Consider the following 21,847-nt stretch of genomic DNA (forward strand, 5'->3'; position numbering starts at 1 on the left):
TACACTGTCCACTGGTACTGTATACCCTATAGATTTCACCCCTTCGATCACTGCTTTCTATTTGTAGCACTTCACGTCTTCACCTTTAACACTGTGTATACATTTTCAGATTCAACTTCTGATTTCTTGTATCGTCAAACTAAATGTATTTTGACTTATTTTGACTTATTTTGTAGTTATTTTGATATAAAGATACATGTATATTTAAACTTCACTTTTTCTTGCCTAGATCTGGGGCTGAAAGTCAGCCCCTAGCATCATTCACAATGTGATTATATAAAAAATATGACAAGATGGAAATTAATGTCTGTCTGATTTGTCAGAACACTTTGTTTCCTGGTTTTCCTTATTACTGCATTAAAACAAAGAATCTTTCTGGACGTAGATAATATAACATTTGATTGATCGTAGGAAAAAAGGATAATATCGATACATCTTTGTAGACACTTTGTATGCTGTAAAACTTCCCAACTTAATGTGGTAGCTAGCTCCCAAAATATCCAGCCAAACCTCTGGAAATGGAGCAAGGAACCTTTCATAATGACGCAGTGGATACAGCAAGTCGCTACAGCAGCTGACACCTACATGTATGTTCCTTTGAAAATTGTTCTGCATTCTGCCAAGATTCCTAAAATAATCATCATTGTGATTTATTTTTATGATTTATTTTTTTCATTTGCTTTCTAACAGACACAGCTGTTTTCAGTTTTATAAGCTGCATTTCTTGATCATTCTAATGTTTGAAAGTTGCATTTTTAGCTCGTCCATCCATCTGTCAACATTTTCTTTAAATCTCTACTACTCTTAAAATACTTAACCTGTTTTAACCAAATTTGATGAGGAACATTCTTGGGGGAAGGGGAACAGAGTTTGTATAAATGTTGACTCTGACCATGTGTAACCTGAGGGAGGGACCCAATAGGGGAAATAGAGGTAAGTCCTTTAAATCGCTACTAGGCATAAAGGTATGAATAGATTTGAACCAAATTTGGTCCAGAACATTCCTGGGGGAAGGGGAACAGAGTTTGTGTAAATGTTGACTCTGACCCCCCAGGGACCTGAGGGGAAGGGTCCAATAGGGGCCTATTGACTCTGACCCCCCAGGGACCTGAGGGGAAGGGTCCAATAGGGGGAAAATAGAGATTATTCCTATCGATCGTTATAGCTACTTGTCATAAAGTTATCAATGGATTTGAACCAAATTTGATCAGGAATATCCTTAGGGGATGGGAAACAGAGTTTGCATAAATGTTGACTCTGACCCCCTGGTGCCAGACTAGGGTGGAGCTCAATAGAAGTAAGTCCTTTAAATCACTACTTGTATAATTGTAACTGTTGAGATCCCCACCCCTATAACCATATATAGCATTGTTTGGCATTAAGAGATAAACACAATCCTGATGTAAAAATAGGCCCATGGGTCTTTCCCCACCTAAAGGGATGTAGTTTCTTTAAACACAATATATCATGTTGTTAAAACAATCCCTGGGGTCTTTTCACACCCCTATATACTGTTAAAGTGGATATTTTCGCGTGTGGAAATTTTCGCTTAGCCAGCTTCCAAAGTGTTCGCGGTGTGGATATTTACGCACCGTCAAGATATTTTTGCGCTAACTTGTATCTTTTATATTTAGTATTTTTATGTGTTAATATATTCGCGTGTGGAAATTTTCGCAGAGATTTACTGATAGCGAAATAAGCAAAAATTTCCACACTGCGAATATTTCCACTTTTACAGTATAGGAAGTCTGGAGATCATTTATGGGTTATGTCCTTAAAGCAGTTGAGATCCCCACCCCATAACAATAGAGTATTGTTTACATCAACAAATAAAGCTATCAATGAATTTAACATGAACATTATTTTGATGTTTGGTCAAATCCAACCAGGTAAGGGATACAGGCCCTCTGGACCACTTGTTTGATCTTAATTGTCCAATGAGTACTCTTTGATTCCAAGCTCCTGATAGACTCTGATGAGTCGATGCACTCTCACCAAGACTTTTGTTACGATTCACTCACCTGCACTGACTGTGTTTACTACTGTTGTGTAACGTTGTTTTGAATATATTAATGCAAAAAAAACCAATTTGTTCATGCCAATTAATTGTTATTTTGACTTTGCAGGTAATTATTTAAAAACCGAAAACATCTAGATTCGAAATAATAAATTCTAACAATAAATGACTTTCGAGCAGCTGTATATCAATCAAACAGATATAACATTGTGACAGTTTTCAAGATAATGACAGAATGTTCAGTTTTAACCATGATTGTAGATTGTAGTGAGCTCCTCGAAAAAGAACAGATTTGGTTACTTATTGAGTGAAAATGAAATTTAATTGATATAAACTGCTCAAACTTCAGAAATACAGGCATATATGAGGGTCCATACTGTACAAAAGTATACCAACAAATAGCTGATCCATTCATTTCCTCATTGTACAGGTGTCTGGACAAAATAATTATCACCATGGACATGATGACACCTATTGTGTATTCTAACGAAAACTGATGATATTCCTTCATCTCGTGATAATAGTTAAACTTATGATATTCCTTCATCTCGTGATAATAAGTTGCCATGAAATAGTCTTCGAGAATAAAAGTAAAATTCTAAAAGTAAATTCAATTTGGATTACTCTATTCAATTACAATATAGCGGTAATAAATCTTGCATAGCCGAGTTCTGGAGAACCAAGTTTGGTGATTATAATGTTCTAGTAAATAGTAAATTGATATACCGGTACTTCCACTTACTAAAAAATATCACAAAGCAAAGAAAAAAATAAATAAAATGAGGAGTAATGATGAGAATTGATTGTGTTTATAGCTGTTTAAGGAGTATAATATATGTCTATAAAATGAATTTAAACTTCCCTTGTCGTGTTGATAACAGGAGAGAGTAATTATGTTAGAATACATTTATATTATCATTATTGATTCTAACTTTAGGTACAGATTCACTATCATATATACACGTATATAACTATCTTTATTATGATCACACATAAATATCTACGGTATATCAATTTCTTTATGTTAATGTTTGGTAGATGTAGATATAGTACGGTATGTTTTGTTGTTAGTTGTTTGTGAAGATGAAGTTAAAGTGAATCTTTATATAGTGGACAGTAATAATACCGTTAATAACTGTAAATGTATCAATATGACATCTACTGTTCACATCTATATTATATATTGTCAATTAAATGGTGTTATTATTGTCAGATGTTATTTTAATCAATTATAAACTGGTAATAAGTAAAATTCATATTATCCTTAAGTTTTATTTTTTCAAAGACGTATGTACTGTTGATCTCTTTTTTCTTTTGTGTTTAAAAAAATGTTTTGAATTAGCAATCTGTATTTTTTACAAACAAATGAACGACCCTTACATATGTTATCTGTACCTTGTAGGATTCTACAATCAGTAAACTCACTCGAGAGATCGAGATGCTGAAAAAGGAACTACGGGAAAAGGAAGGTTATGTAAGCACGATGACTGCCAAGGTCAATAAGATGAAGGACACTGGAAAGTCGACGGAGGAGAGAGACGCTAGAGAGAAGGAACTTATCAGTCTCAGACAGGTACAGTCTAATGATATTACAGGGACTAACAGATGTGTCTCAGACAGGTACTGTCTAATGATATTACAGGGACTAACAGGTGTTTAGTCCACTTTTGATAATTTTACATGTACCGCGGCCTTACTGTTCATAATGATCATTGCTAAATGTTACAATTATGTTCACATGAGAGCTTACTTAGAGAAGTTCACATGAGAGCTTACTTAGAGAAGTTCACATGAGAGCTTACTTAGAGAAGTTCACATGAGAGCTTACTTAGAGAAGTTCACATGAGAGCTCACTTAGAGAAGTTCACATGAGAGCTCATTGTTACAGAAGTTCACATGAGAGCTCACTTAGAGAAGTTCATATGAGAGCTCACTTAGAGAAGTTTACATGAGAGCTCATTGTTATAGAAGTTCACATGAGAGCTCACTGTTATAGAAGTTCACATGAGAGCTCACTGTTATAAAAGTTCACATGAGAGCTCACTGTTATAAAAGTTCACATGAGAGCTCACTGTTATAGAAGTTCACATGAGAGCTCACTGTTATAAAAGTTCACATGAGAGCTCACTGTTATAAAAGTTTACATGAGAGCTCACTGTTATTAAAGTTCACATGAGAGCTCACTGTTATAAAAGTTCACATGAGAGCTCACTGTTATAAAAGTTCACATGAGAGCTCACTGTTATAAAAGTTCACATGAGAGCTCACTTAGAGAAGTTCACATGAGAAGGTTTAATTACTGGTGTACCTGTGTTACAGAAATTTAAGGCAACTGAGAACAAGATCCAGGAGCATCAGGATTTGATCAGTAAACTGAAGGAGGAGCTGGAGAAGACTAAACTGTCTGTGTTTGAGGAGAAACAGATCCAGAAAAAGACGCAGATCCAAATGGACCAGACTAAAGCAGAACTTGTGGATGTCCAGCGGACAGAGCGGGTGGTCAGGGTGGACCTGGAACAGGCCACTAAACGGGTATGTCCTTACGTCTCCCCATCGTATTAGTACAAGTATATTATAGTATGTAGATTACAGATGGAAACGTATGGGAATATGTCCAATGGCCAATTACATATCTTACTACATATATAGTGTTATTATGTCTCCGATGTTGTTTATTTTCCCAATGAAGTCATTAACAAAATCTTTAAAACTATTTTGTGCGAGGATATGAAATCTAGCAATCTGTATTACCAATTTTACACACAAATTTATTTTTTAAATCCTAAATTCTGCGCGTTGGCACATTTCACAAATTGACAGAAAAACACTGGTTTTATGTATCTTTTACAGCTGGAACGCTTCCGTAATAGAGTAATTCAGGTGACCTACTCCACACCAGGTATTAAGGCCCCTGAGACAGAAATCGGTGACGATGAACTCATCGAAACTCTCAAGAAGATTGTCGATGAAAGGACATCATTCTTCCAGAAGGTGAAAGATCTGGAAATTCAGCTCAAATCAACAGATTCTGCTCAGGACAGCTTCAAAAAGACCTCTTCAGACCTACGCAATAAACTTAATAACATCATTGTGAGTATAATACAAACATCTGAATGAAGTTTATGTATTGAACCCCTGGGCTTACTACAGAATAAGTACTTATAAACAAGAGAAAAAAAACCAGATATATATATTGCTCCTCATGCTGTCGAATGCTGGCTTACCAACCCTGACCATTATTTTAAAACACTTTCCCTTATATTGTCATATGTCTAAAAAATACCCAAGATTCTGGCTGAAATATGACAATACAGGTTTTTACTGAACTTACCAGACCTTCAGCTTAGCCTCACCCTTTACATTTTTATTTCATTTATCCATTTAATTACTCTAGTGGTGTTCAAGGTTTTGTGATAACAGTGATTATCTCCCTAAGACACATCTAAAGACCAGTAGATTCTAGTTTTGTGACAAGAGTGATTATCTCCCTTTAAAGATACATCTTAAGACTAATGAATTCTAGTTTTGTGATAACATTGATTATCTCCCTTTGTAGACACATCTTAAGACCAATGGATTCAACGCCACCTCGCTGAAACAGGAACTAGACTTACTTAATTCAGTTGTGACATCGGATTCACTAGTCTGGGTCCGGGACTCGTTGGTTGACCTACTTAAAAGTGCGTTGTCATGGGAACAGGCAATTGAGGCGTCACTAGAGCAGTGTGGGGTCAACGTCAAGCTGTCTAATGATGGTAAATACATGTACATCAAAGCTAGACCCAAATATAATTTATGTTTTGTAGATGGTAACTTTTGTGAATAGTTGCTGCAAACAACCATTTTAATAAAGAATTAAGAAAATCACGTTATTTTGTAGACCTACTTCAGACAAACAAATGCCTTAAAACTACACATTTGGAACTGCTCTTTCTTCAAGACTAATTTGAAATTTTAAAACTGTAACCCATTTTATGCAGTTTTACTGATTTTTCTTCTTCTGAATTTAAGCTCCAAACTCTGGAACCTCCCATCTGGGTAGGGGAGGTTTGAGTACAGCGTTTTACATAATTAACGTACTACTTGATCTTTGATGTTCTGACATTTCTTTTGTCTTTCAGAACCAGGTAAACATATCCTTTTGTTGTTTGCGAAGTGGGAATCTTCTATAAGTGAGAAAGAGAGGCTGATGGCCCAGATCACTCAAGTGGAACAGCAATATAAGGAAGAACTTACACGGAATCGTACCGTGGCAGAGGAGGATTCAGAAAACCGAGTCCGAGATGCCATCGAAAAAACACGACTAGAGGGTAAGTAATAAAGTGTACTAAAACAATACTGTAGACAGATACTATACTCAGTAAAGACACGACTAGAGGGTAAGTAATAAAGTGTACTAAAACAATACTGTAGACAGATATATACTCAGTAAAAACACGACTAGAGGGTAAGTAATAAAGTGTACTAAAACAATACTGTAGACAGATACTATACTCAGCATAACTTTGTATGTCACAGATTTTTTTGTCTCAATGGCAGCAAATAGTTAGTTACTGGTTTACCACCTACATAACTTCACCTATTGTAAAAACAAAAAGTCAAAAACGGCCGGACTCTTGTATTCCTTGTGGAATCCGTCGGCTGGGTAACACAGAACCTTACTGAACTGTTTACACGGACGCTGGATCTCCCACCTCCCGTATAAAAAGTCAAATAGTGAGACTAAGGTGTAATCGTGTTACCGTGATATCACACACAATAGACCCGAAATCCTTTCAGCTAAAGGTACACACTTTTTACTTTTTATTTGAAGTCTTAGTCTTTGTGAATAATCAAATGTGTAATTTTGATAAATTTCTACTGTATATATTGAAAATCCTAATAGATAATCTATCTCATTTGCAGGTGAAGAGAAGTTGAATCGGGCATTAGAGGAAGTGAGAGCTGTCGAGGAAGAAAAACTTGACAATGCTGTAAGGGAGGAAAGACAAAGGGTGGAACAGCTAGAAATGAGCTTGGAACAGCTGCAGGAGACATTTACAAATCAGCAGGGTGATGTTCGATCCCAAGCTGAGGAAACAAGTCAAATGATGGAGAGACTGGAGGAGTATTCCACACTGGAGACAGTCACTACGGGAACAGATCGTCTCACTGGAGACACAGGTCACAGAGTTCAAGGAGAACCTGTCCCAGGAGGGACAGAAATGGGACAGGAAGTACGAACAGGACATTCAGTCCTACAAGGAGCAGAATAAACAACATGGGGTCACTATCTGTGCTATGGAAGAGAGATTGGTCAAGATGACCAAGAGGGCCAGAGAATATCAGGACGAGGTCTCAACATACAAGAAAACAATACATGGTAGGTCTTTGTTCTCACAAAGGTCATAGGTCAGAAAATAGAAATATTCAGACAAGAAAAGAAAGGTTATAGGTCATAAAATGGAAATATTCAGACACGTTAAGAAAGGTTATAGGTCAGAAAATAGAAAGTTATGGTTAATAAGGGTTATAGGTCAGAAAATTGAAAGTTATAGTTAAAAAAGGTCATAGGTCAGAAAATCGAAAGTGATAGTTCTGAAAGGTCATAGGTCAGAAAATGGATAATGATAGTTCAGAAAGGTCATAGGTCAGAAAATGGAAAGTGATAGTTCAGAAAGGCCATAGGTCAGAAAATGGAAATTGATAGTTTAGAAAGGTTATACATGTGGATAGAAAAATAGAACATTTAGTTAACAGAAAGAAAGGTCATAGGTCAGAAAATGGGAGGTCATTGGTATAGAAAAGGAACTTGATAGGTCAAAAAAAGGATATAAGTAAGAAAATGGGAGGTAATAGGTCACAAAAAGAAAGGTTATGGGTTTTAGTTAATTAATCATAGGTCAATATATGTGTTATATTACTGACAGTTTATTTTTGTTTACAGAACTACGCGGTGAGGTAACAGCATTAAAGAGTAAGCCAGTGCCTAAGCCAGTACCTCCGCCAAAACCGAAGGTCATCGTACAGAAACCGTCCGAAGATTTCGTAGCAATGGAGAACCTTATCATTATCCTAAGGTCATTATAACATCAATTTTTTCTCTCTGATTTTTAGTCTGTTTGATTCGAGATATTTCTTAAAATAAGAGTAACTGTGTGTTGTAATGATTGTGTCATTGGATGAAAAAATATACAAACGTAAATGGTGGAAAATTATGACCAGAAATAATTTAGATTGTGACTATTTCCATCTTAATGTCACACGTTTTCATGATTTGCTTAACATCACGATCACAGATTCTGACCAGATTCCTCCACATTTTCACCATTTGCCTATCAACACGATCACAGATTCTGACCCGATTCCTCCACATTTTCACGATTTGCCTAACATCACGATCACAGATTCTGACCAGATTCCTCCACATTTTCACGATTTGCCTATCAACACGATCACAGATTCTGACCCGATTCCTCCACATTTTCACGATTTGCCTATCAACACGATCACAGATTCTGACCAGATTCCTCCACATTTTCACGATTTGCCTATCAACACGATCACAGATTCTGACCAGATTCCTCCACATTTTCACGATTTGCCTAACATCACGATCACAGATTCTGACCAGATTCCTCCACATTTTCACGATTTGCCTATCAACACGATCACAGATTCTGACCAGATTCCTCCACATTTTCACGATTTGCCTAACAACACGATCACAGATTCTGACCGGATTCCTCTTTGTGTTACAGGAAGGAGTCTACAGAGCTAAAAAGTAAAATACAGGATCAGGAGGATGTCGTACTGGGTTTGAGACGAGACTTGGCCGGAGCTCACGCCCGATTGTCAGACATTACTGGTAGGTGTATCATGAATCATTGAAGTGTCGTGGCTCAGACCAAATTTCACCCTATTTTAGATTAAAGATTCAGGAAATAGATATAAGAGTAAGGGTTAGGGTTAGGTAATCTAGGTACAGGTTATACTACTAAATATTGACCTTGTAAACTTTTTGTTAAAAACCTGTGAAATATAACAATTTCACTAAAAGTATGTCTCTCTGGAGTCTTTAATGTCTGATTGGTGCACATTTAGTGGGATATCACCTCAGATTGATCTTCCTCTAATATTTTGGTGATTGCAATTTAAATTGGGAACATTTCAAGATATTGAGACATGTACATGTATATTCTCTTTTCTCTTTCATTCAGAAAAAAGTGATGTAGGTTTTATGTAGTTTAATGGTCTGTAGTGGTCTGTTATGAATAAAGAAGACTTTAAGGTAAATTATAATAAATGCAGGTTTTATATATAAACTTTGTGAAACAAGATTAGATAAATTGTTAAGAAATTCTTTTTTTTAAACACAATTGTTTGTAGAAATTTGAAGTATATGTTTCCAGATGTTTTAAAGCCTAATTCAGTCCTTAAAATAGAGGCAGAAGAAATGCTGTAAAATGGCATCTTCAGTTATTATTAGCTGTAGAAAATTAAATCATCTTTAAAATCAATTGGATGATTTGTTAACAATACACAAAACGTAAACTAGAAGAATTTTTATATATATATATTTGTAACACCTGTGTTCTTTTTTTAAGGTGAACTGAGTGAGACTCAGAAACGTGAAAACGAGAAAAATAAAGAACTGTTGATCCAGCGTGAACGAGAATTAACCGATGTTCGGCAGCAGCTGGCCAAGCTTTCCAAGATCATTGACAAACAGAAGGATGAGCTTAAGTCACTAGAGTCCAGCCTTAGGTATTATATCTCAAATATAGTGTTGTTCATATCTCTCTGTCATAAGAGTGCTTGTAATATATTAGGCTTAGTATAACTGAAAAGCTTCTTTGTGACTCTGATATATGTTTATTTTAACATGGAGTTAAATGATAATTAATATACAGTTCATCATTTTATATTTTGAAAGAAAGATGTTAAGAATACCTTATCTTATAAATGCCAGACATTTTTTCAGTTTTGCTTTGTTTTGTTTCTAGTAAAGAGAAATCATTCTCCCAGAAATATAAGTCCAACCTAACAGAAAACATGGACAAGATCAGGGCCCTGGAAACAGCTCTGGAGCTAGAGAAAGAGGAACAGAAAAACCAACTTTCACTCCTGGACCAGGAGGTAACTTTTACCAAAAAAAAAAAAGAAGAAGAAGATAAATAAATAAATCAATCCGCAAAACGGAATATATAGCCCCAGTAGCCCCACCCTCAGTCTGTATTTTCCCGTGCTACTCGCGTATATACGTAGCCAACTACCCGAACCGGCTAAGCTACACGTACCCTGTTACCAAATATAACTAGGGGAAAACCCTACGTCAACAACGCTAGGTGGCGCTAGTTCCTACTACCCAGCATGGCCGCCAAGCCGACAGACGATCACGGAGGTTTAAATACAACAGAACCAATCCTGCTACAAATATAAAGTTAAAAATCAATGTAAAATCAAAACAAACAGCACAAATATATAATAAATGATATAAAGGAGTGCTCAATATGTGCAGTGTATGTGTTATGTGTCTTTACAAATCTATATTAAAGGAGCAAGATCACTATTATCTTTACAAATCTATATTAAAGGATCAAGATCACTATCATCAGATCCGCTGTACATGTCAACTTCTGTAAATAATAAAATAACATTACAATGAATGCATGTAGAAGTATCCATCCAGATTCAATCCTGCAGAATATGGATATTGTATTCTCTGTTATCCTAAATTAATAAAAAAAAACTTTTATATATGTAACCTTTACACTCATGTGTAGAATTGACATCCTGTTTGATACCATGTTTGCATAATGTGGAAATCAGATTTTAAAGTCATATTTGCTGAAGAATTTACATATTTACATCCTATAATAAAAACTGTTTTAATCTATTTTTCAGGGTCGAATTACGTCTGAGATGACTGCCCTTGGTGCTCAGTGTCGTGGCGAGAGGCATGAACAGGTCATAATGAGACAGAGAGAAGCCCTCGCTGAGCTTAGATCCCGTATCAAATCCCTGGAGGTCTCCAAACCACCTTGTAAGTGGTTACATAGTGATAACAAACTTACTGTAAATGTACATATATTAGAGGTAATTATATTTTCACTCTCTCCATGATGGAAGCCTTGCACTAAATTATGATAATGCTACTTGCACTTGGTGTAAACTATTTTAATGTATAGAAATAATTTTATCATAATTTCACTAAAACTATTCTATTGTGTACAGTACCAACCCAGGACCATGCACTACAACAGGTGATCATGCTCAAGAAAGAGCTTGCTGAAATGAGGGCCAACCAAGCTCTGTCTGAAGACAAGGTGGCACTGGGTACTCTGGACCGTGAAGTCAGTCGAGCGCGTGGTCTGCTGGGTAACGCTAACCCTGAGGCCGATATGGAGAGAAGTGCACACAGAGAGACCATGGATGCTCTGGACAGCAGTGAAAACACTGTAAGTGATTGTCAACTCACTGAATAGGAAATTATAGTCCCGTGTATGTGTTAAAACAGAAGAATTACCTCCCCTTAACAAAATAATGTCCAGGTGATCTGGAATTTTTAAATAGAGCTGATGGTTTAGTGGTGTTAATCAAGGATATGGAAAATAGGAAGTACTTGTTTCATAAATGTTATATGAAAGGAAGATTATATAAAAAAAGATATGTTTATACAGCTGTATACTAACATTTGATACCAAGTTTTGTGATATTTGTTTATCGTCTATTTTCCTCTTACCGTACCTCACATTACTGTAGGTTTATCGTCTATTTTTCTCTTACATTACCTGACATCACTTTGGGTTTATCGTCTATTTTCCTCTTACCGTACCTCACATTACTGTAGGTTTATCGTCTATTTTTCTCTTTCATTACCTGACATCTCTTCGGGTTTAGCGTCTATTTTTTTCTTACGGTACCTCACATCACTTTGGCTTTATCGTTTATTTTTCTCTTACAGTACCTTACGTTACTGCGAGCAGTGGCCAGTTGTCTTGACCTGGATAGTGTTGACGGTCTCCGTCCAATAGGTCATATTCCCCGTGATGAGAGAGAGCGACTCATCATGGAACGTGAGAACGCCTGTCAACTTGTAGCCAATCGTATCAAGGTGCTGAAGGAGCGTGTGTCACGGAAGGATGAACTACTCCACGGATATGAGAGAGATTTAGTGAAGATGAGGTAGGAACTTGTAATAATGTTAGGGAGGAACTCTCAATAGGAGGGATATGAGAGAGATTTTAGTGAAGAAAAGGTAGGAACTCTTAATGAGAGGGATATGTAGGATCTTAGAGTGATCTTAAAGTTGTCACTGATCCTGAAAACTGTTTACTTGCTTTAAATTAATATATCCAGATGTTTTTAAATTTCCCGTATGAAGAGTTTATAACATAATTAAAATATTTTTGCAGACAATCTCAGGAGCTAGCTGAGAGGAAAGCTACACAAGTAGAAAATCTGGTGGTATGTATCAAATATACTTTTTTTTGAAAAATTGATTAAAAAAGAACAGCTTGTACTACCTTCTTGACAGTACTTTTTTGTTTGTAAGTTTATTTACTTTAATTTGGAAATTTTAAAGATTAAAACAAAATCGTCAAAATGTGATTCTGTGGAAATGTGATTCAGATAAAATATGATTCTGTGGAAATGTGATTCAGTTCTGTTTAAGCTTGATTGTGTTAAATGTATTGGTCATCTGTTTGATCAGTTGAATATATATAATAATGCTATCAATGTGGTTTATATATACAGTCCGATGTAAAGACAAAAGCAGAAGAGACCCAGTATTTACGAGAATCTCTGAATCGTACCCGGGATCGACTGGATCAGGAGAAACGCCTAAATACAGCAATAAAACAGAGAAAGGTATTAAACCAACGCTGAACAAAAGGTTCAACTCATCGAAAGATTTTTATTCTACTGGTTGTTAATATGACATTAACAGGAATGTTACATTGACAGGAATGTGACATTAAACAGTATGATAATGAATGGAATTGCCAATAAATGGAATGTAATTTGTCATTCACACAGAAATGATCTGACAATTGTTAACAGTAGATAAGAGTTTTAGCAGTGAAGGGAAGCATGTAAAACAAATGATATTTTTAGTAGAATGAATCAGTGTGATGTAAAATCATTTGTGATTCAGTCTGTTTGTGAAGTCACTGTGGTACATATTTGTGAAGTCACTGTGGTACATATTTGTGAAGTCACTGTGGTACATATTTGTGAAGTCACTGTGGTACATATTTGTCAGCTGTTCATCAAAATTTCACTTTACTATTGTAGACATTCCACTTGGAGAATGAGCGAGCCCACATTCCCAGTACACGACCCGGATCCTACTCTAGTCATAAATGTTCTAATATAGATATAATGGGAAAGGTATGTATCATCATCACCTCACTAAAACTTGGGCGGTGTGTGACGTAGAGGTTCTCACATGAGTGTCGGTAAAAACAAGTTCAATAATTTGATTAGTGATGAGCCTTTTAGTCAGGGACATATTTAATTATTTCATTTAATTAAAAAAAATTATCATGTAACTGACATCTCTGAGAAAATAATCAATGAAAATGTCTCAAATTAAGTAATCTTTTTCCATATAAGACTGGCTAATTTTTTCTTTTGAAGTTTTCCAATCACAAAAGCTGGCTAATTTTGTCTTTAGAGTTTTTCTATCAAAAAAGCTAGCTAATTTTGCCTGTTGAAGTCTTCCATCAAAAAAGCTGGCTAATTTTGCCAAACAATCCTTTGATATCATCAGAATTTCCTTTATTGCATTATAATTATTATAATTATTTCACAGAATGTTGCCAAGAAGAGACAACAGAAAGATATGGTGAAGAGGAAGAACTATGAGATCCATACCCTAAAGTCAGAGTTAGTGGACAAGGAGAAATCTCTGTGTGACTCAGAATATAGACTGGCTACACTGGAAAATAGTATGGTAAGTCTGTGTGATACAGAATATAGACTGGCTACACCGGAAAATAGTATGGTAAGTTTGTGTGATACAGAATATAGACTGGCTACACTGGAAAATAGTATGGTAAGTCTGTGATACAGAATATAGACTAGCTACACTGGAAAATAGTATGGTAAGTCTGTGATACAGAATATAGACTAGCTACACTGGAAAATAGTATGGTAAGTCTGTGATACAGAATATAGACTAGCTACACTGGAAAATAGTATGGTAAGTCTGTGATACAGAATATAGACTGGCTACACTGGAAAATAGTATGGTAAGTCTGTGATACAGAATATAGACTGGCTACACTGGAAAATAGTATGGTAAGTCTGTGATACAGAATATAGACTGGCTACACTGGAAAATAGTATGGTAAGTAATATGGTCGACACCATTGTTTACTAAATGTCCCTAACTTTTCACAGGTATATTACTCTTTTTCTGTTTGTAAAGAATCATGAATAATATAAACAATATATATAGGATGTTGGCATTTGGGGTCAGATATTAATACTTCAAAGTTTATTAATATTTTTGACTCTTGAAATGTTTTGTTATTTGACGAATTTCTATATAAGTTCCATTTTCATCAAAGCAGAATTGATGGATGATGATGGTATATATTATTATGTTTCTCAAACATATATTGTATTTTAGTCATAGAAACAAAACATTGTTTACACTTGTTACTTTTAAAATGGTATTCTTTCATAAAACTAACATATTTCCACAGTAGAACTTTTCTTTCTTTTGTTGATACATTGTAATTGTTTTATTATAATAATAGATTTTAATATTTACATTTTTTTTCAGGGACTTGAAAGACAAGCAGAGTTTGTGGAAAGTTAACCTGAAATAGACATCTTAAATATATACCGAGCAGCATATGACCATATAAGGACACAATATTATATTGATTACATATACCTTAATTCTCGTAGTGCTTATTGCTGACAGAACAAATCTCATTGCGATACTGCATATAGTGTATTTCTGTTTTCGGTGAAGGAACTACTTTCTGTAGCGTAGGAGTATGTGAGTGATGAGTCTTGTACGTGTGAAAAACTGGAGATGGAGACTTTTATACGATTCTCTGCTCAAGATTATGAAAACTGTACTACAGTACTTCTGCCAGTGAATAACTCTTAAGATCCCTCCCTGTAATGTTGGGAGTGTGAGTACAAAAGAAAGCCAGACAGAATTATTTTCAGTTGGCGTTAAATAAAATACGCGTAAATATAAATAAGTCAGGAGTTTTTTACCTTTGCCCTGGGAAGATCAAGGACAAAATGTCTCATATTTCGAATATCTGTTTAATGGTTGTGTGATAAATGCTAAGACATTTTTGAGGCATTTTATCCTTCTTTCAAAGTATTGAAATATAAATTGTAAGTACGAGTTGTTTACAATAATGTTGAGGATGCTAGAAAGTCCATGATAGAAGTATGTGTATATAGGACATATAAAGCATGAAATTTTCATTAGAAATCTCATTAGACACTGATGGACATTTTAATGAGTACGATGTATGATGTATATAGAAATATATGGTTTATTGGTGTAAATATATTTAATTCTTCTAATTTTACTAAACTTTAGTATGTAAAATTACATTGTGAAATTGTGAAGAAGTTTGAAGAATATATTTTTCAAATATATTTATATCAGAGGATTGAAATGTTGTGATGTTTCATACTAGAACTAGAACAGGGTTATAATCTTCCAGTCCTCTGGCCGGAAGCAATTTTTGTGATACAAATAGGAACATATTAGCATGTTGGTTAAATTTGTATTTGATATTGTTGTAATTAAGGAAGATGAGATTGATCATAGTGGCGGTATAAGTTTGTTAGGAAGTATGTATGTTAAGTGTATACTCCTACAGTAATACTACACTACACTCCTCTTAATATAACTTGTCATAAGCTGAATGAAAGAGAAATATTACATGAAATATATTTGAAAAGAGATGTCAATAGAGAAATATGCTATAAAGAGAAATATTATGTTATAGAGAGAAATATTATGTTATAGACAGAAATATAGTATAGAGGAAAAAATATACAAAGAGAAAAGTAAAATTAACAAATTAAATTTTTACCGGTATAATCATAGTTATACACTTAATATGTGAAATGACATTGCTTTCTTTAAATATTAAATCAATCTGCCTTTATTGTACACCTGTTTATCTATCATTTCACATCAGCCTTAATGAGATCATTTTTTCCACAAGACCTTTTATAGAAATGGCACAATATATTTTCCTAGTTAAAGTTGTACATTGAATTTTTACATTATTGCAATAGACATTAAGAGAAGTTCATGTCTAATCACATCTATCTTATTACAAATGACATGTCATTAAGTAAATTGACAATAAGAGGGATGTATTGTGGTAGTAGTTGGTTTTAAGATGTTATTTGCTTGTGCTTATTTGAGTAAATGTCTGTTGTCTGAAAGTAGATGCTGCAATCTGTCAAATTACTGCCTCCTCTCCACCTCCCCAACCCCCCCACCAAAAAAAAAACAAAGAAACGAGATATTGGATGATTCCAATGTGATAATTATTTGTTGTAAATGACAGCTTGATATACTAACATAATCAAATTTGTATATATATTGTTGCAGGAAAAAATCATAAAATGTAATTATTATTAGATGCTGTATATATTTTTAAGATTATAACAATGCTTTTAAGTTAATAACACATATTCAGTTCAAGTTTATGTTTGTATGTAATGACTAGTCCCACAGATTTGTAGATAATTTTAAGTGTTATGTAGATTTGTGTGAAGAAAAGTTTATTTCTATGGAGACTGATAGTAATTAAAGTAGTACTGTACTTTGTATTAGTAGAAATATTATTAATCCTTGACGAGACATATTGCTCTTCTCTCAAAAAAGTTTTCAGAACAGAAACCATATACAAATTGTATACTGTCTTAATATTAGAGTAATTCTAACTAGATTTATTAATTCATGAAAACTCAACTGTTCTAAATAATGGTCATTAATTTTTGAGATCTGTCAGCTCAGATTTAATTGGTGTAAGGGAGATAACTCATTGCTCTGTTACGAGAAACTAGTACATTTTTCTATAGAATTTTATTTTTCAATGATTAATTAAAGTATCCATCTAAACAAGATTTTTTTTGTTTTAAGAAATGCATCAGTTATTTCAAACTTTAATCAAATTTTATGAATCTTTAACTGTACCATATATATTTGGTCTCATAATTGCTCAAAATTATTTGACAAAGTGTTCAAATATTACCAGGATAAATTTTGTCTTCATTTGATTTTTGTCATTTTTTATCGATCATAAACCATTACTACAATACTTACTACGCTGTGTCATCCGTTTTTATAGTCTAACATTCCTCAGTGTTGATGACCTTTGTAATAATGTACATTAATGTATATATATATAAGAATGTGTATTGTTTTAACAATTTTACATCTTTAAACATTGTTTTTATACATTGTCATTGTTTACAGGGAGTATTGAATCTGTTACAAAGAGTGTTGAAGTCATTGTGAAGTGAATGACAGATTTTTACTTGTTGTATTCCCTTGACTCCGTCCTCTTTATCAGATTTTTACCTTTTGCATTCCCTCGACTCCGTCCTTTTTAGACTCTAACTGACGTTTCTATTTTAAGGTATCATGCTTCATACATTTTTTCAAAGCTTTGATATTTTTACACCGATAAATATTGAATGTTTTATGACCAAGACATCGCTATACATCCTTGGTTACTTTTGACCATTCTCTGTTTTCTGCTTGCTCGCATCATTAACACTATAAAATCAAATTACATTGATAATGTGTACTGTAGCCAAAACAAGCAATAGTTTATATATTGACCATGCTCATCCTAACTTTAGAAGATTATTTTTAGCGATATTTTCTATAATTTAATCTTGATATGAAATTGCTGTATTTAAACATGTAGGAAGCTGTACGTAGTGCGAAGACATTCTTGTACTGGTTATATAAAAATGTCGTGAAAAGATATAGTCCATCAGTTTAACATATTATTTTATCAAATGAAGAGTACCTTAGATTAAAACCCCTAGTAAATAGTAACTAGATATTGATAGTTATAGAACGTTTTATAAAACATTTTTCTACTGTGATTTATAACTTTCCCCATTTTTGGGGATGTCATTATGTTATTTTGTTGTGTCTGACAGAGGTTTATGTAAATCTCTGCACTTAAATTGATCACTGAACTAGAGATTTTTCGTTTGGATTTCCATCCCCATACCAAGTTGGCATTCTTTCTGCATTGTATGAAAACCTTGTTTGTAATAATTTGAAAGAAATATTTTACATAAGATTTTTTTTTTCTTTGAAATTTTAAAATTAAAATTGATGTAAATCATTATTAACCATATCAAAATGAAGGATACAATGTATGTGTAAACATCGGTTTAACTGGTGGCCAGATTTTGGCGGGACCAGACCTGTGTTAACCCCTCGACTGTGATGTACGTTACACAAGATCATACATTGTGTAACACTAGCTGTTATTGTATTGTAATGTGTCCTTGACCCCTACAGGTCAAACTCATGATAGGTCAAGCGTAAATAAAAACTTTTCTAGATATGCTGTGTTTCATTTGTTTATTTAACTTTGTTGCTATAGATTAAAATACTTATTGTCAATATACAGTTCTAGGAAATATTTAACTTTGTTGCTATAGATTAAAATACTTATTGTCAATATACAGTTCTAGGAAATATTTAACTTTGTTGCTATAGATTAAAATACTTATTGTCACCATACAGTTCTAGGAAATGATGGACACATCATACAGAATGATATGTAAGTCTATGAGCAAGCTAATGTAACGATGGAAACAGAATCAAATGAAATATAGAACCAAGGTCTGTTCTCCGTGATGAAGATGGAACCAGGTGGTCATGGCCACATGGATTTGGTGTAAATATCCCTCTCCCATATATAGTATGAATTCCTAACCCACAACCCCTGTAATAATAGTGTAATTGTGAACTATGGGTTGGGAATTCACACCAAGTCCACGTGGTCATTGCTGTAAAAAGAACAGGATGCATACAGTTCTCAATTGTCCACCATCATCAGATGGTGAGCTATTCAAATCACCCTGCGTCCATCTGTCATCTGTCTGTCTATAAACAATCCTTAATATCACTATTTCCTTGAAAATTACTGGTGGGATAGTCCTGAAATTTCATGTGTAGGTTTCCTTTGGTCCCTAGTTGTGCAAATTCAATTAAGAGTTTTAATCAGAAAAACAAAATGGCTAACGGGTGACCATCTTGGATTTTTAGAATTGAAGATTGTCATCGCTATTGAAAAGTACTGTATGGATATTCCTCATGTGTATGTAGCCCTTAGTACCCGGGTACCTAGTTGTGCCTTTTTGATTAGATAAAACAACCTTAGGCCTCTTCGTCATTGAAAAGAATTTCTTTAAAGATTTGACACACATTTCCCCTATGACAAAGCTTGAATGAAAGTCAAGGTCATTCATTTAAACATACCTGATAGCTATTTATCCCAGCATACTACTGGACCAGTATCATAGCCCTGGACATCACTTTTAATGAGAAGATTTTGATCAAAGTTTTTTTTTTTTGCACATTTGACCCCTATGACCTTAAAAGAAGGGCAAGGTCATTCATTTGAACAAACTAAGAAGCCCATTATCCTACCATGCTACTGGCTCGATATCAAGGCCTGATCACATTGAGATGAGAAGTTTTAAGGATATTGACCTCTGTGACCTTGAAAGTACAATCAATACATACTTGTTTTTGTAAAATATCTTTTATTCATAAAAAGAAATTTATTAATCAATGACACAAACTCGCATGAAAAATTGTGAATAATTTAAGATTTTGGACATTTGCGTTCATATAGTGTAAATATTGCTTCCATCCTTGACTGATCGCATGTAGTCATCACTTTAAAAGTTTTGAAATTTGATTTTAAAGTATTGGGCAGAATTGTGTCTACTTGTGTTTGCTATTTTTTTTCTTTATAAACATTTAGTTGCATATCTGACAAATAATATCAAACTCTAATCATCAATAGTGTCAATGTTAATGATGTAACACCAACATTTATACCGGTCAACAAGTACGTAACACTACCATTTATACCAGTCAACAAGTACATAACGTTACCATTTATACCAGTCAACAAGTACGTAACACTAACATTTATACCAGTCAACAAGTACGTAACGTTACCATTTATACCGGTCAACAAGTACGTAACGGTACCATTTATACCAGTCAACAAGTACATAACGTTACCATTTATACCAGTCAACAAGTACGTAACACTACCATTTATACCAGTCAACAAGTACGTAACACTAACATTTATACCAGTCAACAAGTACGTAACGTTACCATTTATACCGGTCAACAAGTACGTAACGGTACCATTTATATCGGTCAGCAAGTACATAACGTTACCATTTATACCGGTCAGCAAGTACATAACGTTACCATTTATACCGGTCAACAAGTACGTAACACTACCATTTATACCGGTCAGCAAGTACATAACGTTACCATTTATACCAGTCAACAAGTACATAACGCTACCATTTATACCAGTCAACAAGTACGTAACGTTACCATTTATACCAGTCAACAAGTACGTAACGCTACCATTTATACCGGTCAACAAGTACGTAACGTTACCATTTATACCAGTCAACAAGTACGTAACACTACCATTTATACCAGTCAACAAGTACGTAACGTTACCATTTATACCAATCAACAAGTACATAACGTTACCATTTATACCAGTCAACAAGTACGTAACGCTACCATTTATACCAGTCAACAAGTACGTAACGTTACCATTTATACCGGTCAACAAGTACGTAACGCTACCATTTATACCAGTCAACAAGTACGTAACGCTACCATTTATACCGGTCAACAAGTACGTAACGTTACCATTTATACCAGTCAACAAGTACGTAACGCTACCATTTATACCGGTCAACAAGTACGTAACGTTACCATTTATACCAGTCAACAAGTACATAACGTTACCATTTATACCAGTCAACAAGTACGTAACGCTACCATTTATACCGGTCAACAAGTACGTAACGTTACCATTTATACCGGTCAACAAGTACGTAACGCTACCATTTATACCGGTCAACAAGTACGTAACGCTACCATTTATACCAGTCAACAAGTACGTAACGCTACCATTTATACCAGTCAACAAGTACATAACGTTACCATTTATACCGGTCAACAAGTACGTAACGGTACTATTTATACCAGTCAACAAGTACATAACGTTACCATTTATACCAGTCAACAAGTACGTAACACTACCATTTATACCAGTCAACAAGTACGTAACGTTACCATTTATACCAGTCAACAAGTACGTAACGTTACCATTTATACCGGTCAACAAGTACATAACGTTACCATTTATACCGGTCAACAAGTACGTAACACTACCATTTATACCAGTCAACAAGTACGCAACGTTACCATTTATACCGGTCAACAAGTACGTAACACTACCATTTATACCGGTCAACAAGTACGTAACGTTACCATTTATACCAGTCAACAAGTACGCAACGTTACTATTTATACCGGTCAACAAGTACGTAACGCTACCATTTATACCGGTCAACAAGTACGTAACGTTACCATTTATACCAGTCAACAAGTACATAACGTTACCATTTATACCAGTCAACAAGTACGTAACGCTACCATTTATACCGGTCAACAAGTACGTAACGTTACCATTTATACCGGTCAACAAGTACGTAACGCTACCATTTATACCAGTCAACAAGTACATAACGTTACCA

The 21,847-nt window shown here is 34.5% G+C and overlaps 1 protein-coding gene across 1 annotated transcript in view; it reads left to right on the forward strand.

The window, feature by feature from the left end:
- Nucleotides 1-18,597, forward strand: part of LOC117345259 (forkhead-associated domain-containing protein 1-like) — a 38,354-nt gene extending 19,757 nt beyond the window's left edge. The window contains 19 exon segments of the mRNA XM_033908300.1: nt 3,420-3,590; nt 4,337-4,549; nt 4,868-5,107; nt 5,574-5,772; nt 6,139-6,327; nt 6,923-7,140; nt 7,142-7,379; nt 7,944-8,076; nt 8,758-8,864; nt 9,604-9,763; nt 10,003-10,135; nt 10,904-11,042; nt 11,234-11,457; nt 11,964-12,184; nt 12,415-12,466; nt 12,758-12,871; nt 13,298-13,393; nt 13,818-13,958; nt 14,796-18,597. Coding sequence (XP_033764191.1) covers nt 3,420-3,590; nt 4,337-4,549; nt 4,868-5,107; nt 5,574-5,772; nt 6,139-6,327; nt 6,923-7,140; nt 7,142-7,379; nt 7,944-8,076; nt 8,758-8,864; nt 9,604-9,763; nt 10,003-10,135; nt 10,904-11,042; nt 11,234-11,457; nt 11,964-12,184; nt 12,415-12,466; nt 12,758-12,871; nt 13,298-13,393; nt 13,818-13,958; nt 14,796-14,831 — 3,024 coding nt within the window. The 3' untranslated portion in view covers nt 14,832-18,597.
- Nucleotides 18,598-21,847: the final 3,250 nt, after the last annotated feature.

The sequence above is a fragment of the Pecten maximus genome, chromosome 16 (assembly GCF_902652985.1).
Source record: "Pecten maximus chromosome 16, xPecMax1.1, whole genome shotgun sequence".
Taxonomy (NCBI): domain Eukaryota; kingdom Metazoa; phylum Mollusca; class Bivalvia; order Pectinida; family Pectinidae; genus Pecten; species Pecten maximus.